At 52.6% G+C, this 23,291-nt stretch overlaps 1 protein-coding gene and 1 long non-coding RNA gene across 2 annotated transcripts in view; both read right to left on the bottom strand.

Annotated features, from left to right (window-relative positions):
- Nucleotides 1–4,053: 4,053 nt before the first annotated feature.
- On the bottom strand, nucleotides 4,054–13,850 carry LOC132077632 (uncharacterized). The gene is made up of 2 exons (XR_009419085.1): nucleotides 12,685–13,850; nucleotides 4,054–4,391 (listed from the first exon to the last, which is right to left on the bottom strand). It is a non-coding gene; the product is annotated as an uncharacterized LOC132077632 (long non-coding RNA).
- Nucleotides 13,851–13,904: 54 nt separating this feature from the next.
- EPHB1 (EPH receptor B1) overlaps nucleotides 13,905–23,291 on the bottom strand; it is a 70,722-nt gene continuing 61,335 nt past the window's right edge. Inside the window, exons 10-16 of the mRNA XM_059478930.1 lie at nucleotides 20,093–20,215; nucleotides 18,769–19,016; nucleotides 18,245–18,460; nucleotides 15,992–16,141; nucleotides 15,279–15,472; nucleotides 14,654–14,809; nucleotides 13,905–14,026 (exon numbers count right to left, since the gene is read on the bottom strand). Coding sequence (XP_059334913.1) covers nucleotides 13,918–14,026; nucleotides 14,654–14,809; nucleotides 15,279–15,472; nucleotides 15,992–16,141; nucleotides 18,245–18,460; nucleotides 18,769–19,016; nucleotides 20,093–20,215 — 1,196 coding nt within the window. The 3' untranslated portion in view covers nucleotides 13,905–13,917. The remainder of the gene's footprint in view (nucleotides 14,027–14,653; nucleotides 14,810–15,278; nucleotides 15,473–15,991; nucleotides 16,142–18,244; nucleotides 18,461–18,768; nucleotides 19,017–20,092; nucleotides 20,216–23,291) is intronic.

The raw sequence follows: 23,291 nt of genomic DNA, 5'->3' as shown, positions 1-23,291 counted from the left end.
GTCCTGCACAGACACCCCAACAATCCCACCCTGGGCATCCCTGAGAGCATTGTCCAAACTCTACTGGAGCTCTGGCAGCCTTGGGGCTGTGCCCATTCCCTGGGGAGCCTGGGCAGTGCTAGCACCCTCTGGGGGAAGAACCTTTTCCTGATATCCAGCCTGAACATCCCCTGAGTTGTCCTGGGGGAAAGCCCCCAGTGGTGATGAAGCAGCTGAAGTGATTTTGTGCTGCCCTTGGTTACTCTTGTTTTAAGGCACTGCCTGGTGAGCCTCACTGATCGAACCAGGAGCCACATCAAGAACCAGCCCTGCACAATCTCCAGCTGGACTCCAATTTGGGGCCTGTTTGCCTTCCCAGAGCACACACACCGCAGTCTCCTGGAGGGCCACCCACCTGTGACATTGGACCCAGCCAGTGTTTGCAGAGCCAAGTGACCAAACAGACACTGAAGAGGGAAGGGAAGGTGGCTTCCCTGGGAGGATGGAGCTGCTGGGATGAAGGCTGAGCAGGGACCACCAGCATGGGGCCAGCACAAGGCTGGACATCCCCCCACCCTCCGTGCTGGGACACCCAGAGCCAGCTGATGCCTGTGGCCACTGCTGGGTGCTAAACACTCCTGGATGTGAAACCCCAGCTCTGCAGGGCTCCCCTGGCTGTGGAACCCCGGCTCTGCAGGCCTCCCAGGGCTCCCCTGGCTGTGCAACACCAGCTCTGCAGGCCTCCCAGGCTGCCAACATGCTTTGAAGTCCCCAAAGCCACACTTGAGCTCGCTGTGTATAAAGAAGATAAAATACCCCATCTCCCTCATAAGGGCATGGAGAAATAAATTCATTAGTGTTTATAAGGAGCTAAGAAACTCTGATTAGAGAGCCAGGGAAAGGGCCCACGAGGGAAATGAATAATTTGGCGTGCAGGAAGAGGGTGGTAAATAATGCATGGGCTGCCGTGGCACCGGGGGAGGAAGGGCTGGGGAGCAGCTCCGGGTGTGGCAAAGGGCCAGGCAGGGAGCACATCCCTCGGCAGGGGTGGGGAATGCACTTCCCAGCCCTGCCTGAGACTTGAACAAGGGCATGTGGGCAGGGGTACACAACTGCTGAGCCTGCCTGGTCTTGAGCCTGGATATGTGGAGTTTTGGGGAGATTTCCACTTCCCCTGTTCCTTAGAGGGGCAGCAGCATCTCCAGCTGGGTCCACAAGCAGCAGAGATAGTCCCCAAAGCTGGGGTGACTTGAGAGTTTCTCCATGGCCTCCTCTGGACTCATTCCAACAGCTCCACATCCTTCTTATTCTGGAGGCCTCAGAGCAAAGGGGCAGAATCCCCTCCCTGGGTGCTGCTGCTGGCTTTGGGGCAGCAAAGGGGGCTGCTGTGCAGGTTGGATCAGGGTAGTACCTGAAATCCAGCTAAAAGGACTGTCTGGAGTAAATCCTGCTCTGTCCCCATCACCCTGGAGCAGAGAGAGGATGTGGTGTCACTTAGGAGGGGTATGTGGGGCGACCACAGAAACAGGAATGAGCCCCTTGGCTGGCAACAGGAGACAACTTGATTGAGAGCATCCCTTAAAACCTCTCCCGAGGGCCTGGAGGAGATTTCAACACTGCAGCAGCCTCAGACCGGCTCCATCCGAGCCCTCCCGGCTCTCCAGCACTGCTGAGCCTCCCTGGCTTGTCCTCCAGGAAAATCCCAGCACTCTTAATAGGCCATGAGGCATCTCCAATAATTCCAGCAGATGCTGCCAGTTAATGTGGGTTGGCACAGAACTTTATCATCGGCCCATATTGCTCCAATTACAATTTAGCCTATGGTCCTCTTGGGCTCATCTTTTATTTGTCTTTCACTGCCAAGTGTGGGAGGGAGGGGAGATGGGAGAGGCCAGGGGATGTGTGTCTGACCTCTCCCTCCTTCCCTGCCACATCTCTGCACAGCCAATACATTCCCAGCCACTCTCTTCCCATGGGAAGGGCTGTCCTTGGGCCAGAGCTGGGCATTGGAATAAGAGCAAGAGTCTCTCACCAGAGTGCCCAGGGAAGCTCCTCATTGCACCCCATGGAGCTGAGCACAGTCCTGGCTCAGTTTTCTCCTTGCAGGGGGGTAAATAAGGATTTATTCCAGTGCAGGAGTTAGGCTGGCATCACTCTGCTGTGCTGGAGCGTTGGGTGCATTGGGATTTCTGGGAGCTGCCGCGGGGCAATCGGAGCCAACACGCTGCTCCCATTTTTCAAACCTGAGAGCCATGAAGGAAAGATTTTTCATTCTGAAGGTTAGGCTCTGTTCTGGCAGTGACAGTCGCCTGTGTCTGTATTGAAAGCTCAGGGAAAGTTTCTTTGGAGGCTGTGTGGCCCCATAAATGACATCTTGCTCCAGCTGGGACGCAGGCGGAGATGGTGACTGGTAATCCCCTGGGGGAAATCCAACACAGCTTCCAGAGCCTGCAGCTGCATAAACCTGAATCAGGGAGTGAGGGCATGTCAGGGACTGCCTGGCCATATCCAGGCTCTGCCAGGGGGCTTTCAGCTCCCCAGGGTCCTTCAGAGCCCCATTAACCACCACACTGACAGCAGGGCTCTCCCAGACCCTGTTAAAACGCTCTCCCAAGGCAAACTACTTCGGGAACATGAAGCACTGGCTGTAAACGTCTATTGGTTACTAAAGGGGAAAACCTCAGACTGACCTGTGTGAGGGATACATCCTCCCAGCATCACAAATCCCAGAGGAATCAACAAAACATGAACACTCATTTAAACCACACCAGAAGCCCATTAAATCAAGTGCCTACTCAATTAAGGACACAAACAACTTCACTCTACCCTCCATCAGCTGCTGCCTATTTGCATCTTGAATATCCAAAGATGGCAAAGAGTCTGCTTTCATTTGTCGGGATGGGCTTGGCAAAAAGACATGCAAAATACCCAAAACTACAGTTCTATCCCTGTGCAAAGTGTGAGGCAAACGTCACTGTGGTATGTGAGTCTGGGGCAGTGGAGTCCTGCCCACAGGGACCTGGAGTAATCCCCACCAGCACACAGAACTCACAAATCCCTGTAATAAAGACATCCCAGCTATAATGGCCTTGGAGAAGCAGAAAGGACTTGGAAATCTCCTGACAGGAGCCAGGAGAACACCTCATATCATCACCACTGGTGGGACAATTATAGGATGCCAGGGACCACAGGGCTCTGCCAGCCCCACCTACAGCTGAAGCACTGCTTGCCTCCCTCCCCAGGGTTCACCCCAAAACCCCAGCCATGGGAACCCCTAACCCCACCTCCAGAGCTCTCAGTGGCAGCTCCCATTTCTGAATCCCCAAATCCCAGCTCATTGGTGGCTGCATATTTCTAATTTACAAAACCTTTAGCCCCTGTTTCAGCCCCTGTTGTCAGCTGGAGGATGTTCCCAGTGCCAGCAGGACCAGCTGCTCTCAGCATCACCTGGATCAGAAAATCACAATATCCTGAGGTGGAAGAGACCCACAAGGATCATGGAGTCCAACTCCTGAGCCTGCACAGGACCACCCCAAGAGTGTGACAGAGCTGGCTGGGTTGTGTGATTGATCCCAGCAGGATAAAATGCCCAAGTGCAGCCATGCACGAGGAAGAATCCATTTTCCAGCCATCATTTACAATAATCCTTAAGGAAAGCAGGTTCAGGAGGAGGTGCACGGACAGGCTCCAGCAGGACTCGGGAAGTTCGGAGCCAGCAGGGACAGCACTTTGATCCCAGGCAGCGCTTCCAGCAGAGCTTCCCTGAGCCATGGCCCAGCAGGGCTCTGAAAGGCGCTCCCTCCGCACAAACAGCCGCGCCAGGAAAACTCCTTCTCCCGGCTTTTTTGCTTTGCGAGCAAGCTCCGATAGGGATCGCCGAGAATAAAGTCACTTCATTTACAAACCGGGGAGCCAAATCTGATAGACATCAACATTCGAGGTAAAGTCAAGGAGCGGTGGAGCGCTGCCAGCTCCCCAAATGAATATTCATGGCAACACTCCCCCAGCTCCGAGCTGAAGAGAAGCCGGCAGCACGAAGGCTGCCCCTGGGAAGGGGAAGGCGAGGGACCAGGCTTATTTCATCCTTTTTATTGAGTGCAATTTTCTCTTTAGTACAATATTCTCTGAAAGATACTGTTACAAACTCCGACAATTTCAACACAATCAACAAATTGGGGAAGAAGGGGAGGGGGACAGGGGAGCAAAAAAAAAAAATTCCAAGGGTTGAAATCTTTTACAGACATCTCACTGGTTATGTACAGGACAGGGTAGGGCTGGCCCGGGACACGCCGCGGCTCGGGGGGACGGGGACCGGGGCGCTGCGGGACCTCCCGGAGCATCCTGGGCTGGGAACAGCCCCTGGGACCCCCTCTCCGACGCTGCTGCCCCGCTGCAATGCTGCACTCGACGCCCTGCAAGGCAAGAGGAAGGAGGAGAGGGTGAGAATAGGCAGGTCCAGAGCTCAGAGAGCCACGCGTCCTTCCCCGCGCCCAGAGAAACCCAAAGGATTCTTACAGCACATCCAGCCTCTCAAAAAAAAAAAAAAAAAAAGAAAAAAAAAAAAAAAGAAAAAAGAAAAGAGCAGGGATTAATTAATATGCTGTCAGAAAAGTGATGATTTCACTGAAAGCTCTCCATTTCTCTTCAGGGGGAAAAGAGATGGAATTCTTTGTGAAGATGAGTTGCTTTAGGGAGCGGAGGCTGGGACGCGATTTTGGGGGTGGGAGGGTATCTGTGTCCCCCCGCAGCCAAGATGCCTTTCCACCCCCTCCCACTGCAAAATGAGCCCCCACGGGTGTAGAGCAGGAGCAAACCACCAGGCACCATCAAATTGCTTTTTCCAATGTAACACAAAAAGAAAAAATTCCCATTTTCTCTGCTGCCAGGGGGAAACCAAAAGGTCTGGGAACCAGAGGAGCAGCCCTAGGAGCACCTTCTCCACACCCTATAACCAACAAGTACCACACAGCAGCAAAATCCCATTATTTAGCCACTTAGAGAGGCAAAGATGCTTTTAATATACAATTGCACCTTGGAAACATAAAGGCAGCACACTAAATAACAAAGCAATTGACTGCTGGGTCCCTTTGCTGGGTCACAAAAAAAGGGGGCTCACTGGCTAATTATTGCTGGGCATCTCTGTGCCTCTCCAAACATACCAATGCTTTCAGAAACCCACCCCAGCTGTGCCTGACATTTCACTCCTATTAAAATTCATCATTCTCCTGAATGGAAATAATTTTTTTCTTTAGCAAACCCAGGTAGTAATGAAAGTTTTATTTAGTAATGTAGTGTTTCGTGGGAAAAGGGGCAGAGAAAAGGGAAGAGAAATTGAGATTATCTTTTTAAAAAGGGAACTTGAGCTGGGGGAAAAGATATTGCTGGCTATTTCTTGGGCGCAGGGGGCCAACTTTTGGTGCCATGCTTGGAGGTTTGGTCTCACAGCTCTCATTAACGTTAGTGGGATTAGAACAGCAAAACACCTGGGAAAAAAGCTGTAAGAGAAACACGACTGACGTAAGGATACTAGAGCCGGGCGGGTCCGGGGGACGGGTGCGAGTCGCGGTGATTTCTATCGGCTCCGGATTCTGCCACATTAAAGCCGGAGTCGAGCACGGCTCCGGCCCCGGGCGCTGCTCCCGGCCCCGTCACCGCCTTCCCCCGCGGCATTCCCGGCTCTCAGCCCTCCTTCCCGACCGCCCGGCAGAGCAGGGCTGCCCAAGGCTTTGGGGGTTGTTTGCCCTGGGGAACCCGCGCCCTGCCGGGGGTGGTGGTGGCTGCAGGCTCGGCTCTCCCACAGCAGCTGCAGCCCTTCTCTTTGTCGGGCAAAAATGATCCAGGGACAACCAAGGATGATTTGGGCTGATCCCAAAGGATGGATCTCAAAAGACCCGAGGGACAGGCCATGAACAGCTGGATGAGGATTGGGGTGGGGGGGCTGGGGGCAGCACAGGTCATCCCCAGCTATGCAGCCACCTCCTCATCCTTCATCCCACCTCCTCCTCCTCCCGGCGTGGGAACCCCTGCGAGGCGGGCAGGGCTTTGATCTCAGCCTCCGAGAGCTGGCGTGACACAAATAGCAATGAAAGGGCCGCGTCTGTGCGGTGAGAAGGCGTTCCAAGAGGGAAGGAGCTGTCGAACAGAGTGGCTGGGATGCAGGCAGCGTGTCACCCCCCGGGCCTCTCCCTTTCCACACTCCTGGGAATGGGCAGAATTGCAAATACGCAAAATAATCAAGGATGGGTGGCTCTGCAAACGCAGCCGCTGTGCCCGTGTGATGCCATGGAAAATGGTGGGAATGGGGAAGGATGGAGGCAACTCTGGGAGTGACCCAAAGCTGTCCCTGAGCACCAGTCCATTTCCAGACCCTCTGCAAAAGGAGTCTCACCTCACCCCCTTTTCCCTGGGGCCTCCCAAAACCCCATCCCCATCAGGGACATGACATGGCACTGCCACCCAGGCACTAACCCCAGCCTGAGTGCCACAGCAGCCTCTGGCTGGCTCCCAGATATTTAGACTGTGGAATCTGAAGAGTTCAGCCAAAGCATGGTGGGGAAAAATAAGTAAACCAAGCAATATGTGCATGTTCCACATCTGCCTGTCCATGGAAGCCCCACAAGGATGTGATGTGAGGCTCACCTGGCTCCTCAGACAACACTTGCCATGGGCTGCACCTCCTGCTGTCAGTCCTGCTTGGCACTAATTAGCATTGATAATTGCACTGATGGTGACCATAATTTTCCTGTCCTCTCTCCCTACCTTCACACAAGGGTTCAATGGCCTAATGAGGCCCCTGAGGATAATCAGAGAGGAGCAGGTTCCCCCACCACAATGGCAGCTCCTGCGCAACTGAGGGGATGGGGGGGCAGAGAAGGGAAAGGCACAGCCCAGCTGCTGGATGGGGAAAGCTCTGAGTCTTGTTTACTTGGGGACACAGAGAAAAGTTCACTCCAATTAATTTTTTTAAGTGGAAGGGCGTTAATCTCCTTACACTTATCTAGAATTAACGCAGCCTTAAGGAGATTTTTGCCTAATCCACTTCCACGTGCGCCCCAAAAGGGCACTGTCTGCTTTGGGAAGGAGCAGAGTTCAGCTAATCCACTTAAAATTCACAGGGCTGGTTTGTTCAGATTAACCTCCTCCAGCACTAATCCTCCAGAGACAGGCCAGGAGACCTCAACACCATCCTGCCTCTGCCACTGACAGGGCCACCCCTCCACGGCTGTGTTACCTGCAATGCAGCTGATCACGTGTTGGGGTCCACAAGGACACGGAGATGTCCCAAAACAGCCACTACAGCAGAGAAATGCAGCAGGGTGAGACAGCCAGGGGCTTTGGGGCTGTTTGAATTCCAATGGCCAGAGGAACGAGAGCAGAAAATGCTCAGAGACAGATGGGGAGAAGGGGGCAGCTGTGCCCAGGCTGGAGGGGTGCTCAAAGTGCTGGTCCATGGAAGACAGCCAGCCAAAAGTGACAGTCTTGGGATGCCACCTAAGTGCCAGCAGCTCTGACAACCCCAAAAGACACAGGTGAAGGGTACCATGGTCACCAGGACCAGGTGCACTTCCCTCCCCAGCACCAATCTGCTGCTCTGACAGGAACCAAGACACCACACTGATTGCTACGGCTCCCACCTCACATCTCTTCCTGCCAGGCAAAGCAGAGGAGGTCCTCTCCTGACTGGAGCAGCTCCCCTTTCCATGTCAAACTCTGGGAAGGCAACACAGCCCATCAGGGCCCAGTGATGGACAGGAGCCAGCAGATCTCCCCTGAGACACAGAGCCAACCCTGAGGACATCAAAAATGGGACAGCACAACCCAACAGCAGCTCTCACACCTCCCAGACAGGCTTTGGAGGAGATTGAGCTCAGCTGGGAGAGGCAGAGCCATTCCCCCATGGCAGGAGGGTTGATGAGCCAAGATGATCCCAAAGAACACCCCAAAAATATGAAAAAGCCAAAACAGGAGCAACAAAGAAATCACTGATGGTGTGAAACAACTTGCCACAGGATCCTGTCAGTGCGGAGCTGGCTTCTCCCCCATCATCAGTCAAGAAATTTCTGGAACTTCCAAAATTCTGAGGAGACTCACTGGGAATGATCCAAGTACTGGATCACTATCCACCCTGGCAGGATCCTTCACACAAGAGGCACCACAGCAGACAACAACCTGACCACTAAATCCCCCTGCAGCTCCTCATGCAGTGGGGACACTGGGGCAGCAAGGACAAGCAGCACCTGGATGAGTGTTGGAGCTGGATGTGACTCCTTGGGCCCCATTCTTTCCAGCAGGAAAGGAGGACAGGTGGCCTTGGAGCTACAGAACATTTCTGGGTCTGTAAATCCATTCCTCGTCTCAGAAGCTGATTGATCCTTTTTTTTTTTAACTCAGATTCAATGTTTAAGAGTAATGATTTCCAAGTGAACACAGAGTGGCTCAGATATATCGGCAGTTTTTATGGATCAGAGGCAAAAGCCTTAATTCAGACCTTAACAAAGTGAAACGTGTCTGTCCTCATCTCAGAACAACAGCAGGGGCTGATGGCAGTGCAAAAAACCTTTCCTAAGTGATGCCCAACGATTTATCCCAGACCATGGGCCAACTGGGATGTTCCCACAGAGATGTCCTTGGGATGCAGGCAAACTTATTGCTGAGATTCTGCAACCCAACCCCAATCCCAACCCAGCCCTTCCTTCTCTCTGAATCTAACACCTGGAAAAGCAGAAAGCAGAAGAGATCCTATGGGACTCAGGCTAGGGGGAGGGATGGCCCTGTTTTCTCCTTGGCAAAGGAGCATTAGAGGCATCAAGAGCTGACAGGCTCAAAAATAATGGTTTGAGATCACTCTTATTTAAAAACCGGCTGCCTGCTGTTTTCATCGCAACCCCTGCTCTGACTTGCAGAAATATTTAAAATTAAATATACATAAGTGCTTTCAAAGAACTGTTAATTTGAAGGTCATTAAATGGCATAAAATACATTCCTTTTTTTTATCTGGGAAGAGGCACATAATTATGCCATTAATACACGCTCTTCTTCCACATTCAAGCCTCAGAGATGCGAGGGGCTTGGGTTCACCTTCCCTGGCAGAGGCACCACATCTCCTTTTAATTACTGCTGTGGAGAAGCCTGCTGCTCCTCCATCACACCCAGGGATGGGCAGTGGAAAAAGCACGGAAAAGCCCCAGGGGAGAACAATGCAGCTGAATTGCAAATGGAGATTTTTGGGGGATGAGGGAAGTAACAGCAGGGCTGGGAATGTGGAGCAACTTGGCAACACCCAGTCCAGTTGTAAGGATCTTGCCCACTGCTTCTCACATGAGACCTTGAGCCAAGCTCAAAGCAGGGGTTTGGTAGCCAAAAGTCCCTTTTTTGATTTAACACTCTATGCAAAAAGGACAAAGCCAACCCAGACACACACACACAAAAAATCCCCTAAAAAGACACAAAAGGGTTGAGGTTTTTACAGTTGCCATAGAAATGGAGAGAAGGAGCTGATGACTGCAGAGCACAAAGTGAAAGGCCAGGATCAGGGGTGAGGGTGAGGTGGGCTCACCCGGGCACACAGCCACATCCATGCATGGATATTCAGATGTGGGATGCAGCAAAAGAGCAAGGCACTGTGACTGAGCTTCACTCAGGAGCAGTGGCAGGGATCAGGATCCAACCCAGTGGGGCTCACCAGCAATGGGCCCCTCCCAGCCCTTCCACATGGCGCAAGAACATATCAGGACCCTGTGTGATGGATGGAACCCAGCCCAGAGGAAAGGCCTGTGCAGTTGGGGTCCTCTTTGATCGAAAATTCCTTTTTCTTCCCTTTAAACCATAACTCTGCAGGCAGAAAAGAGCTTCTGAGCCATCCCTTCTCCTCTGCGATCAAAGAAAGGAAGTCCAACACCAACCAGTGTGAATCAAAAGATGTGAAACTGGAGTGTTCATCTTTACACTAAGGAAGAGGCTCTCGCCGGAGTAAGAGCAACTGAGCAGCATCAAAGAGGTGCCACCCAAGTCAAGGTGAGAGCCTCTTCCCTGGCATCTGACAAAGGAAAAGGAGGAGCAGGTCAAACACAACAGTGCTGCCATGGCCAGGCAGGGATAGCACAGTCACTTCCAGTCAGAAAGGCTTCAGTTTGGAAAACTGATTTTTGTGGAAGAAAGGCCTCTAAAGTAACAGAATGATCTGTCAGAAATCATCTGAAATTTTTATGCTGTTTTTTTTCAAGAAAAAGCAAAAACCAAACATAGCTATTTTGGACTTTGCTCTTTGTTTTCCACTAACGGACTGATGGCCTTTCATAAAATCTTCTGGTTGAGATAAAACAACTTTAATTGAGAGGCAAGAGAACAGGTGGCCTGTGGTGACCCTCCCTCAAGCATCACCTAGACAGCAACTCCCCTGACCCATGATGGCTCTTCACTGCAGGGATTTATTTGAGCCCACCTACATCCTCTTTGTTCACCCCAGAGCATCACCAGTCTGCTGCTGGGCTCTTGCATGACCCTGGAGGGGACACATACAGATCCCAGCACAAGGCCAAGATGTAGGGACAGCTGGTGAGGAGTGGTGGCATATGGGAATCATCTGCTCTGACACAGCTCAGGAGACATCAGATGTTGGACAGCTGGGAAAGAGCAACAGAATGGAAGGGCCACCAGCCCTGGCAATGCCCAGGAGCACTGCTGGTGGCCCAGAACCAAGGAGCATCATCCCTGGGAAACTGAACCAAGAGGGTCTTGGCATCTCTGATAGCACCTGAGCACCCAGTTTGACCCCTCAAGGGTACTTGATCTGCTGAGTGGGATGGGCAGGACTGAATGACTCACATTTCATATTCACCACAAAATGGCCTCAAGCTGTGCCAGGGGAGGTTCGAGTTGGACACCAGGAAGAATTCTTTCACTGAAAGAGTGATTAAACACTGGAATGGGAAGTGGTGGAAAGCCCATCCTTTGAGGTGTTGAAGGAACAGTGGATGTGAAGGAACAGAGAACTGTGGCACTCAGTTCTCAGGACTGGCTGACAGGGTGGGGATCAGTGACAGGCTGGACTCAATGGTCTAAGAGATCCATTCTCACCCTGTGGCACTGTGGTTCTGCATTAAAGGGTTTACATGAAAGCAGGGTTGCTGAGGCGTGCTGGGGCAGGGACAGCACCGAGCAGGCTGCAGCAGCTGCCTTGCAGGTGCTCACAGGGCAGGCAACAGCGGCAGGGGAGCCATAAAGGTGCAGTATTGATATTTATCCTATGTGGCTGTCACTCGTTCCTTTAAATGCCTTTAGCTTCCTTCTAATAAAAGAGAAATCATAAAAAAACCCACAAAGGACCCTTCAGTGCCAGCGAATACCAATGTGGCGGGGTGGCGCATTAGCATGCGTGGCACCCGCTCCATCTGCATGTTGTGTTCCGTGTGACAACATCCCAGAATACAGATTTGGGCCGCCAGCATCCCGAGAGGTATTAGCAATCGCCTATCAGACAGGAAGAGGAGCAGTCCCTGCTGTTGTAAACAAGGGGGCTTTTTCTCTGCCTCTTTCTCTGGGGGGAGTTCAGTGAATTCAAACAAGCTCATTCCTGCATCTTGTTAGTTCCCGTTCTTCAGCAGAGCACGGGTTACCTGCCTTGGGCAATGGCAGAAAAAAAACTGGAGGTGTAGAGAGCACCCCAAAGGGTCCTTCACCTGCTGGTGGTGATGAACCATGAGCACAAACGTGTTCCTCATGAATCACCATGAACTGAGCATGTGCTGTTCATGGTCCACCCAGCCACAGAGAACCCTACAGCCCCAACACAGGAGGGAGTGTCCCCACTCAGGAGATGTGGACAGGTGCTGGCAGCAAACAGAGCACAGACTTCTCTCCTTGTGTTCAGAGGCAGCAAGCAAATCTGGTGAGGCATCTCCTGGCATAGATGGGAATACAATAGGGCAGATGGACATGGAGTAATCCCATGGTGTAGTTGGATATGGACAGCCCTATGGCAGAATGGGAAAAACCACAGCCCAGGTGGGTGTGAGTCATCCTCACAGCACTGATGGACACAGGACATCACCTCAGCACAGACAGACATGGGCTGAGAAGTAAAGCAGCCCCTATAACACAGCTGAACATGGGGCATCCCTGTGGCTCAGGAACACCTCCAGGACATGGATGGATGCAGGACATCCCCATGGCACAGGCAGATGTGGAGTACTGCCACGGTGGGGATGGAAGAGTGAGAGGGATGAGGGTGAGTGAAGAGGACAGAGGATCTCCATGTACATATGAGCCACCACACCACCAAATCCCAGCTGGGACCTGCAGCCCCTGAGGCACAGCCAGCCCTTGCCACTGCTCTGCCACCACGCGGCACAGCACCAGCGAGAGCACGGTGATGGATCATTGCAACTCGCACACAGCCCTCTAAGTAAAAGCCTTATTAAGAGTTCATTTGTTTTATAAACTCCTGGCGCGATCCGCAGGGGAAGTCAGATGGCCCAGCCTTACAATATTCTGGGTAAACACTAAACACGTGTTGGGCAATTTTAACCAGATCAATTTGCCTAGGAGACCAATGGAGGAACAAAAAAAAAAAAAAAAAAAAAAGAATAATAAAGGTTAAATTAAAATATGAGGAAACATCCACTGAAAGAGGCTATAAAGAAAGAGCAGAAAAATACAGAGCAGGACGGATGGATGGACAGAGATACACAAGATACTCGGACCTACCTCTGAAGCCATGAAACCTAAGTCCATAAATCAATATCAAAATCCTCAGGTCCACAAGATGGGGGAAAAAGTCCTCCATAGCCATCTTCCAGACATCACCGAGGCCCTGGAGGCCTGAGCAGTCCATTTCCCAGAGCATCTCTCCTCCTCCAGCAGCCACCAACCCAGTCACAGCCACGCGGTGGCTCCTCCAGTCCCGTCCCATCCCCACCATGCCGGCTGGCCCTTGGCATCCTCCTCCCCACGTGCAGGATGCTGAGCCCTTCCTCCATCACCAGGTGCTTCCAGGCTGCCTCCTGCCCCTGGGGGCTGTGGGTACAACCCCTGGCCCCGGGCCTGGCCGGCTGCTGGCTGCAGGGTCAGCGCTGGTCTTCGGTCATGGACGAGCAGCGAGTCCACGGAGGGTTGACAACATACACAGGCGCACGAGCGCGCACACACACACACGGGAACACCTCTTTCCATTTTCCAGGATGGAGAGTTTTTTTTTTTTTTTTAATCCTTTTTTTCCTTTTTGCAAAAAAAATGCAAGCAAAAGAGAAAAAAAAAAACCAAAACCCAAGGTTTTCTATTGAAGGTACATCTCTTCTTCAATATGAAGACATTAACTGGATTGAGTCGGATCCCCCATGCAGTGGTCAGTGAAGTCCTTTGGTAGTTGCCGGAGCGGCACCCGGGTGGGATGGCAGGGAGCTGCAGAGACATCTGAGGACACTTCCACCCAGTCCGTGAGCAGAGAGGGGAGCGGGGTGAACCAGGAGGGCTGGGACAGGGAGGAAGGGCAAAAGAAGAAAAAGGAAGGTGGTTCCTCCGGATAGGATGCTCCATCTCGTGCCTCTCCCTTCCCCAACAGCCCCTTCCTCCTTCTCAGTTTTGACCACTGCTCACTGGTGGCAGGATTGGAGTCTGGTCTCTAGGGTTTGGGTTTGCTTCCCCAACGCACATTGGTTTGTCTTCATTGTTTTTTATGATTTTTTTGTGGTTTGCTTTGCTTTTTAAATATATGATTTGTACATATTTATACGTATTTATACGCTGTCCCCCATGACATTGGTAAGTGTGCTTCTGTTGGTGAGGAACGGAAGTCACCAGTCAGAGGTGAGTCCCAGGAACACCCTCGGGCTGCAGTGGCAGTCCCCAGGCAGCAGTGGCTCCTCTGGCAGCGCTGCCCCATGTCAGTTCCTCCCCTCCCACCTCTGCCCTCCCCGGCCCCTCCCCGTGGGACAAGGGATGTCATGCCATCGAGGTCGGAGACTGGCTCATCTGTACTCGCATGGACTGCACGCTGTTCAGGATCTTCTTCTGGTGCCCAGCCAAAGTCACCCCTATTCTCAGGAGGTCTCTGGAAGACAAGCAGACAGATGAAAGTCAGAGGAAAGTCAATCCAAGGGTAGTGAACCTGGTTTGCTGTTGCTAAGGGACCTTATCACTCTCTACAACTTCCTGAAGGGTGGTTGTAGTCAGGGGGGGTTGGTCTCTTTCACCAGGCAGAACCAGAGGACACAGTCTCAAGCTGCGTCAAGGGAAATATAGCTTGGATATCGGGAAGAAGTTTTTTACAGAAAGGATGATGAAGTTCTGGTATTGTCTGCCCAGGGAGGTGGTGGAGTCACCATCCCTGGATGTGTTTAAGAAAAGATTTGTGGCACTCAGTGCCATGGTTTAGTTGAGGTGTTAGGATGTGGATTGGACTCAATGATCTTTAAGGTCTCTTCCAATCCAGTCATTCTGTGAATTCTATGGAGGTAAGTTCAGCTCAGTTCTACAGAGCCCAAGCATGGCCCCATGAGCATCACTGAGAGCAGGGAGACACCCACACATTGACCCCCAAATAGTGAATATGGCCACCTCCAGACTCTGGGTGACCAATGTAAGGGATGCTCACACCTGTCCTTTGCCCTGAACTGACCTCCCACCTCCCCAGCTGGGCAGCACCCTGCTTCGGGCAGCCCTGGCATGGCCAACTCACTCGGATGTCATCTGGGCCACCAGCTGCAGGGAGGTGAAGCCAGCAGTCAGGAAGCTGTCCCGGTACTGGCTCATCTTCACAGCGCTCAGCCAGTCGTCTACTGAGGTAAAGGCAGTGAAGTCGGGGATGGAGCGGTCGAGGAGGGGCTGAGAAGGCCTGAAACAGGACACACCACTGAGGACACGCCTGGCTGGCACCAAGGGGCTGCCCTGCCTAGCACAGGGATACACTCCCCATTCCACCCCTGCTACCCCTGTGCTCCCCCCAGCACACACACCCATGGAAGGCCATGAGGAAGGCCTGTCCCATGGGAACACTGTCATGCCAAGCAGTGCTTTGCAAGCTCACACGTTGTATTCCAGCTTATTCCCTGGGAGCCACAGGGATGAGGCGTCGGCAGAGCAGCCACCACACCCAAATGGTCACAGACCAAAAAGAATGAATAGCAAAGAACTACTGCTGTTGCTTGGCTGAAAACCGCATGTTCTTTGTCTGACTGTCAGGCAGAGTGAAGACAGAACTCCGCTGCCCCCATCTAAGGATTTATGGATTCTTGAGGTGCTCAGGGAGCCTTTCCCCACGGCATGGGAGGGCGGCAGGGAGCAGCCCCACACCCAGCACTCACACAGCGGTGATGGTCGCCACAGTTTTGAGGCTTGCCGGGTTGCGGATCATTTTGTCGAGGGTGTTGACGATCTCGGTGAAGCGCGGGCGGGTGTTGCGGTCCTTCTGCCAGCAGTCCAGCATCAGCTGGTGCAGGGCGGCCGGGCAGTCCATGGGCGGCGGGAGCCGGTAGTCCTGCTCGATGGCGTTGATGACCTGAGCATGGATGAGGGAGGGGGAAAGCGGATGAAGGGATGATGGACTCGGGGGGCTCCCTGAGCTGCTCATGCAGGCAGAGGGGCTGCAGGCAGCCGGGAAGGGACGGCCAGCCTGGCTGATCAGCAGCCGAGGCAGCGGGAGGAGCTGGGTGCTCTCCGAGGTTAATCTGTGCTCTGATGCTCCGCGGCTGCAGTTCCTCCCAGCGGAGAGCTGCCACTCATTATCTCGGCAGATCTCGCCGGAGTGCAGCAGTCACACTTCCAAAGCTCCTTCCCCGCTTGTAAACCCTCTGAACATTTTCAAAGGCCCCGCAGCTTGCTGAAGTCCAATTACCAGCCCACTGGCTTTTCTTTCCAATTTCCCTCCTTGCATCCTCTCACTCACCAGCCTGTTTCATCTCCAAACCGAGTGCTGCTGAGGCTCCAGGAAGGAGCAGAGAGCCCTTCAGGCAGGGATTTCTTGGGAATGAGCCAGACCCCAGCCCCCAGAGCAGTGTGGATGACCCCCAGTGCTTACATCTTGGTTGGACATGTCCCAGTAGGGCCTCTCCCCGAACGACATCACCTCCCACATGACGATGCCGTAGCTCCAGACATCGCTGGCCGAGGTGAACTTGCGGTAGGCGATGGCCTCTGGTGCTGTCCACCTGACAGGGATCTTGCCCCCCTGCAGAAAAAGGAACTTCAGCTGAGAAATGTCTCCCTAGGCAGAGGAGGCTGGATGCCCATGAGTTGGGGCCATCCCACACACACCACAAACCGTGGGTTCCTGGGGACCCCACCAAGGAGTGGGCATGTGACACCTGATGGGATGAGGGGGCAGGAGCCAAAAACAACTGCATGAATGTATCTTGTACCTGCCTAAATAGCTTAGCTGAACAAAACAAATGGGTTTATCCAAGGATCTACCCCACTGACTGACACCACCCCACTCCAGCTGCCCTGCAGGACCCAGCACACCAGTGGCCCATTCCCAGGTCCATTCCCAGGGAGTCACCAGGTGACAAGACTAAGCACAACTGGGCTAGTGCTTGTCACAGGTGAGGAGCCACGGGCATCCCCATCCCTTGGCCTTCAACGGAAACAAGGCTGAACTAAAAGCATCCTCCACAGATTCATCTGGGCTCCCATAGCTGCTTGAAGGTCCTTCCAGCCCTACTTTTGGAGTGGAAGGCAAAAAGCAAAACACCTTTAAAAGCCAATGGAAAGTACCGTTGTAGGAAAGTGCCTTTGGCAGAGAGCTCTTCATGTCTCCCAAAGGCTCAAAATCAGGCTCAGCACCTCAAGCCACCTCACCAAGCCAGAGCAGGTCCCAGGGCCAAAGGCCATGCCAAGGGTGCAGGGATGTGAGGAGGGGCAGCACACACAGAGGGATTGCTCCCTGGGAAAGCTCCATAAAATAACCACAAAAAGAGCCAAGGGATAAGGAAAACCACAGACACACGGGAATTTTCTGGGGGCAGGACTGCACTGTGAATCGTTTAGCACAATCATTTTCCACAGCCTTTCCGAGGACGCATCAGCCGCTCTTGAAGGATGAATGGCAAAAAATTTGATTTGAATAACTACAAATGGAGAAATTAACTGCTAGGTTGTTTTTCCTGCCTTTTCCCCAGAGCAAAAAGCCTGCTGTGGGAGGCAGAGTGATGCAATCGCAGGCACAGCATCACTTCCCAGCTGCCGGGGAGATCTATTATGGCCCAAATTAAATAAAAACACAGATGAGATAATCTCTTTTTATCTCTGAAGGTGGGGGAAAGACTAATTCATGCCTCATCTCAGCAGCTACTACTGGGGTCTTTGAAGGAAAAATAAAAGCTGGGTGGTTGCTCAAAGGCTGCTGCCTGCAGGAAGGGTCTGGGCAGGGAGCGGGGCAGGTCTGGGGGGAACAGGAATATCCCATTGAGCAGGGCAGGGACAGTAAGGGGCTGTAACTAGGCCAAAACATTGAGTCAGCCTTAAAGGCATGTCCCTGGCTTTCCCATTTTGGCAGCTGGAGCCAGCTCTGGCACTTGGGCACAGCTCAGCAGCCCAAGGAACTGCTTTGGCAGGAGCTGGTGCAGCCTCGTGCCGGCACCCACCTCACACTCTTCTATTAATCCATTAGATGAGGCCAGCCTGCTGCTCATCTCTGTCCCCTCTGGTCATCCTTAACACCCCTCAGGGTCTCAAAAGCAGGACAATGGCCACGGTGGGGAGCTGGGGGTCCCCTGGGGTAGCCAGGAGCAGGGGGAGAAGAGAGCTGCTGTTACCTACAAATGAGTTAATTAAGGAGGAGAAGGATGTCTGGGAAATGGCAGAACTCCCGTTAGGCTTCGCTCTTTAATTTATGCTTGGAACAAGTTTCCAGCAGGAAAAAGCAGACCAGACCTGGAGCACTGGGGGAAGGGGTGTTAAAACACCATTGCTGTGCTGCCAGGAGTTGCTGTGATCTTCCTGCCTCCCCTTCCTGTCTCTCCAGGGACTCCTCTGTGCACCTTTCCTCCACAGAGGAGAGGGAAGAGGCTTATCTGCAAGCTGCAGAAGACAGAACGGTGCTTAGGGAGGAGGGAGGTGGAAACTTCTAAAAAGAAGGAAGAGAAAGTAGCGAAAAGAGGATAATTTGTGGAAACTACAGCCAGGACCATGAGCCTATGTGGACCATGAGCCTCTGTGATGGGAACACTCATGAGTACTCCCACCTGTGGCAGACTGTACACTCAGCACTCTTCTCCTAGGTGCAGGCCACAGGGACTGCTGGGCAGGAGAACATCCTGCAGGAGGTACCTACCAGGGAGCTGGTGTAGGTGGGGTCAGACGTGTCGTCCTGCAGGTAGCGCGAAAGGCCAAAGTCGGACACTTTGCACACCAGGTTGCTGTTGACCAGGATGTTCCTGGCAGCCAGATCTCGATGCACATAATTCATCTCTGCCAGGTACTTCATCCCAGCAGCAATCCCTCTGAGCATTCCCACCAGCTGTATCACTGTGAACTGCCCATCGTTTTGCTGCAAGCAGAAAGAGCAGGAACTGGGATGAACATCAAACCCCACAGTGGGACCAGGGCCACTCACCCTGACCTCAGGAGGATGCTGCACCTCCCCAGAGGACTCCAGCTGCCCTGCCTGATTCCAGCAGAGGTAAGCACCCCAAAAGACACATTTTGGAGATGTATGGCACACTCCAGCCAGCTTCCAAACTAAGAAAACAGGCTGAGATTTACAAATGGGACACCAACATCTCATTCCCACATCCCATAGCCCACGTGGCCCCACCTCCCACAGCTTCCAGGGAGATCTACTGTGGCCTAAATTACCCGCAGGAAGGAGTCCAAGGCGCCGTTCTCCATGAACTCTGTGATGATCATGACTGGCCGGCTCTTGGTGACCACCCCCTCGAGGCGGATGATGTTGGGGTGGTCGAACTGGCCCATGATGCTGGCCTCGCTCAGGAAATCGCGGCGCTGCTTCTCCGAGTACCCAGCCTTGAGAGTCTTGATGGCCACGTAGATCTCCCGCTTGCCGGGCAGCTTCAGGCGCCCTTTGTACACCTCTCCAAACTCCCCTGAGAGCACAAGGTGGAAGTTTTTAGGTTGGAAATGACCTCCAAGATCACTGAGTCCAACCTTTGATCAATCAACCCCAGAGTACCACCTCCTCCTCCACACTAAACATTGCAAAGAGCAAGGAGTCTTTGCCCAGCCGAGAAATGGCAGCCAATTCACACTTCAACAACACTCTCCTCTACAAATCTGCCCGCCTGTCCTCTTTAAAAGGGCCCACGTCTGCTGCTGGGGACTTGTTTGGGTTTGCAACCTTCTTCAAGGTGACAGAGCCCAACATCGACACAGGCATTCACTTGTACAAACCCCCACAAGGAGGATTTGCAGAGCAAGTGCCTCCACATTTAAGGACTACCTCAAATATCAGGTGTCAGTGTTGTTAATCTCAGCTGCCTTTCTGCACATCACTTATCTTGGGGTGGGAAATAATTGGGCTGTTTACATTGCTGCTCTCTGATTTAAAATACAGAGAACGCAGGAGGGCTTTCACTTCACCAAAGCACAATTTGCCTGTGGAGGGATTATATTTAAGCCATGTTTGCTGCCACTTTGCCTTGATGAGCAGCAAAGGCCAGGTGATACATTGCTGAACTTGATCCCAAACAGACTCATTGCTTCCTCACAGCTTCCCCTCCCTGGCTTCTCACTTTCTCCTCTAAGAGTATGACACAGTTATTTAAAAATGGCAATAAAACAGCACAGATCACACACACATACGCATGTGTGTGTATATATACATATGCAGGGGAGTATGGCACAGACTACAGTGAGGTCGAGCTTTTCTTGTTATCTCATGGAAAAGCCACATGGAAAATCCCAAGAGGCCCCACGGTCAACCAGTGAATACATTCCTGGAGCCTTTCCCACCTCAGAGGAACTTTGAAAGCATGACACAACCTCATATCCACCCTAACCCACCACAAATCCAGCAAAGCCTGATGTTTAAAGCATCATTGAGGCCCTCCAGGTGAAGGACCGTGTGTGCTTCCCCAGAAAGTTGCTCCAGGTGGGTGCACAGCCACACAGGAGCAGCAGAGAGGGCAGGGAAGGATGGGCAGCAGGACACAGAGAGACCCACCTGCCCCAATGACCTCTTCAATCTTCACAAAGGACACATCGATCTCCTTGGCGAACTCTCGGACGGCTTCGTTGGGGTCCTCGTAGGTGAAGGGGTCAATGTAGATCTTCATCCCTGGAGAGCCTTGTCACAAGGAAGACAGGAACAGCAGCAAAAGGGAGAGAATTACAGAAATGGAGTTAATAGAATTGTTTGGCTTGGAAGAAGCTCAAAGTTTACTCCATACCATCCCTCATGAGCAGGGACATCATCCACTAAACCACTTTGCCCCAAGCCCCATCCAACCTGACCTTGAACAATACCAGGTTCAGTGGATCCCCACAGTCTCTGGGCAGCCTGGAAAACCAACAGCAGTTGTACCATGGCCAAGAACTGGAGACCCTTCTGTCCCCACACTCTCCACTAAGTGGCTGCTATCACTGTACTCACCTACCCAGACCCTTTATCATCCCCTCCAGGCCACCAATTCACCCAACTCTGCCCTCCACTCCTCTCCCATTATCCCTCCTCCTTCTCCTCCCGGCAACGGGAGCAGTTACAGACCTGAACTACAGCACGCTGGCTTTACAGTGAAGGCTTTACGAGGCTCCACGTGTTAGGGAAGAAATATTTATTTACCCAAAAAGGCCTCTGATGGCTTTGTGGCTGCTACTAAATTGACAGAGTGCAGCAATTATGACCAACAAGCGGTGTGGATCCGTGAAATACGGCTTGGCTGGACGCTGGGACACGCGTGTCCTGAGCCCAGGGCAATGTGTGGTCACAGGATCTGGGCATGCTGCAGGGACATGCACAGAGTGGGATCTTGCCCCTTTCCAAGGGGGAAAAAACAAAACCAGGTCCCCATATTTCCCATATGGGTTTGCAGATGTCACATTTGGATGGCAGGGGCTTACGGAGCTGCCAAGGGCACAGTGAGGACACAGGGCTCAGCTGGACACCAGTGTTGTGGTGCCATCCAAAAGGGACCTGCAATGGGCTGTGGCGTCCCCCTGGGGAGGTCAGCTTCCTGTGCCATTTCTCACCCAAAAAGGGGACTGGGGATGGCATAGCAGCCCCTCAAGGTCATCTCTGGAGGAGACCAGGAGGGACATCACTGCCCGGTCCCCTCCCCAAGGTATTTCACCCTTATAGGGATTAACAGCCCTCAGTTACACTGCTCAGGACCTTTCCAAGGCCATGATCCCATCACACCACTGCTTTCCAGAATCCCTCCAGAGCTGGCATACAGATGGATGCATGGACCACAGCATCACCTCTTCACCAGGAATCTAAATCAGCTCCCAGCTGTGAAATAATTCAGGAGGAAGCATGAAAGCCTCACAGTGGGCACTGCTGGTGCCAAACAGTCACCAGGGGAGAGCTGTGGGGCATCAAGAACTCAGGAAGGACCAGGCAGGAGCATCCTCACCCCCAAGAGGGCCCTTTGGGGCAGAAGTTCTGCACCTCAGAGGCAGGGGAGGCTGCAATGAAGCCATCTGTGCATCTCCCACTTCATAAATCCCTTTATGGCTCTGTCTCATACACTTTAACTGCCCCATAAATTTTTTTACAAGAGCAGCTGATGCTCCAGCCAGGATTACAAAGGGATTTACAGGATCGTAATGGAGACTAGCTCACAGATCAAAATATTGAAAGAACAGAGGGGAAAACAATGCCCAAGTTTCCTCTTCCCTGTCAACACAGGCTGGTTTTCAAATACCCTCTGATGTGTCCATAGGCTCAGTAATCACCAGGAAGAGCTCGCCTCTCATCCTCATCCCATCCAAAATGAGGGATTGGGCACCTAAACCCACTCCTCATCTCTGCCAACATCAGCCCCCCAGCTCATCATTCCCACACCAGCAAAAGCTGGGTGACATTTCAGGTACTGGAGCACATCACCAAAAGCAACCATGGTGAGCCCACCTGCAAAGACCTTTGCGCTCTTAAAATCATCCCAAGAATCCTGAAAACTGGATTAGATAATTTTTCACTACTGCAGACAAGGGCAAATTTTTTATCACTCTTTAAAAGTTGAAGTGCTCTGCACCACAACCCTGACTCCAGCAGCCAATTCCTTCTGGCATCACACTTCCTTGGCAATAAATATCATGGTGACAGAGAAAATCCCTTCCTGTTGAACTGCTGGTGCTTCAACAGGGAGTTTTTTCCTCCTTCCCCAGTCTCAAAGCTCCCAGTGAAGCAATGGAAAGGATAAAACACAAAAAATTATACCCTGAGAGACCCCATCTCACCCCAAAATCCACTTGGAGCACTCTGCCAGCAGCAGGTGATCCCAGGGGGCTGCTGGAGGGATGGCAGAGCTGTGCTGGGAGGCTGTAATTGCTGTGCCACTGAACACATGGTGATTTGTTCCAGAGGATGCTCTCATTACTCCATTAGTTGCTCACCACAAATTTCCCACCTGTTTTGCTCTGCACTGACAGAGTGCCCAGAGGCTCACTAACCTTGACAGGGTACTGCTGGCACCCTGGATTTCTGACATCAGCCATCACAGCCCCCAGGTTTAGAAACACAGGACAGGCACATGCTGCAATCGCTTTCCTACCCAGGTTGAGCATCCTGGATTTTGGGGTGCTTGGAGCCAGCTAGGGATGCATGTGTAGTAGGGAATGCTTCAAAACAGGGGAAAAATGTGAAAAATCAGTCTGTCTGCAGCCTAATGGGAGTTTATCCATCAGGCATCAAATTGACCTTGCCCTGCCCCCCACAGTGCAGCAATGTGCAGAAAAGAGGGAGGAAAAGCACAGGTCTGTCATCACCCAGTGATGTTTGGAACACAGTTTATTGTTTCCCAGGAGGTTCAGGGCCCCCCAAAGTGCTGCCACCTTGTTGGGAGGGTTCAGTGTGATGCCAAGAGGGTCTAAAGAGATCCAGAGTGCTTTGCTCTCTTGGCTGGGCTCTCCTGCTTGTCTCCACTCCCTCTTTAGCTCTCTCCAGCCCTCCTGTTCTTCTCAGCCAGGCCAATTGCTCCATCCCCATTCCTCCCCTTTGCTCACCCATACTGCTCCCTGCTTTCCCACCCACCCTTCCTCCATCCCTGCATCTCACTCCTCTTTCTCCCAAGGAGGCACCTAGGACCAAGATGGTTCTTCCCACAAGCAAACTGCACCTGGGAAGCAACTCTAGGAGAGCAAAAATGGGATTTACATCCCACAGGGATGGGGCATGGAACCAGCAGACACCAGGAAAATCC

The sequence above is a fragment of the Ammospiza nelsoni genome, chromosome 10 (assembly GCF_027579445.1).
Source record: "Ammospiza nelsoni isolate bAmmNel1 chromosome 10, bAmmNel1.pri, whole genome shotgun sequence".
In the NCBI taxonomy this organism is placed as follows: Eukaryota; Metazoa; Chordata; class Aves; order Passeriformes; family Passerellidae; genus Ammospiza; species Ammospiza nelsoni.
Note: the sequence above shows the minus strand (reverse complement) of the source record. Positions and strands in the feature narration are given on the sequence as shown.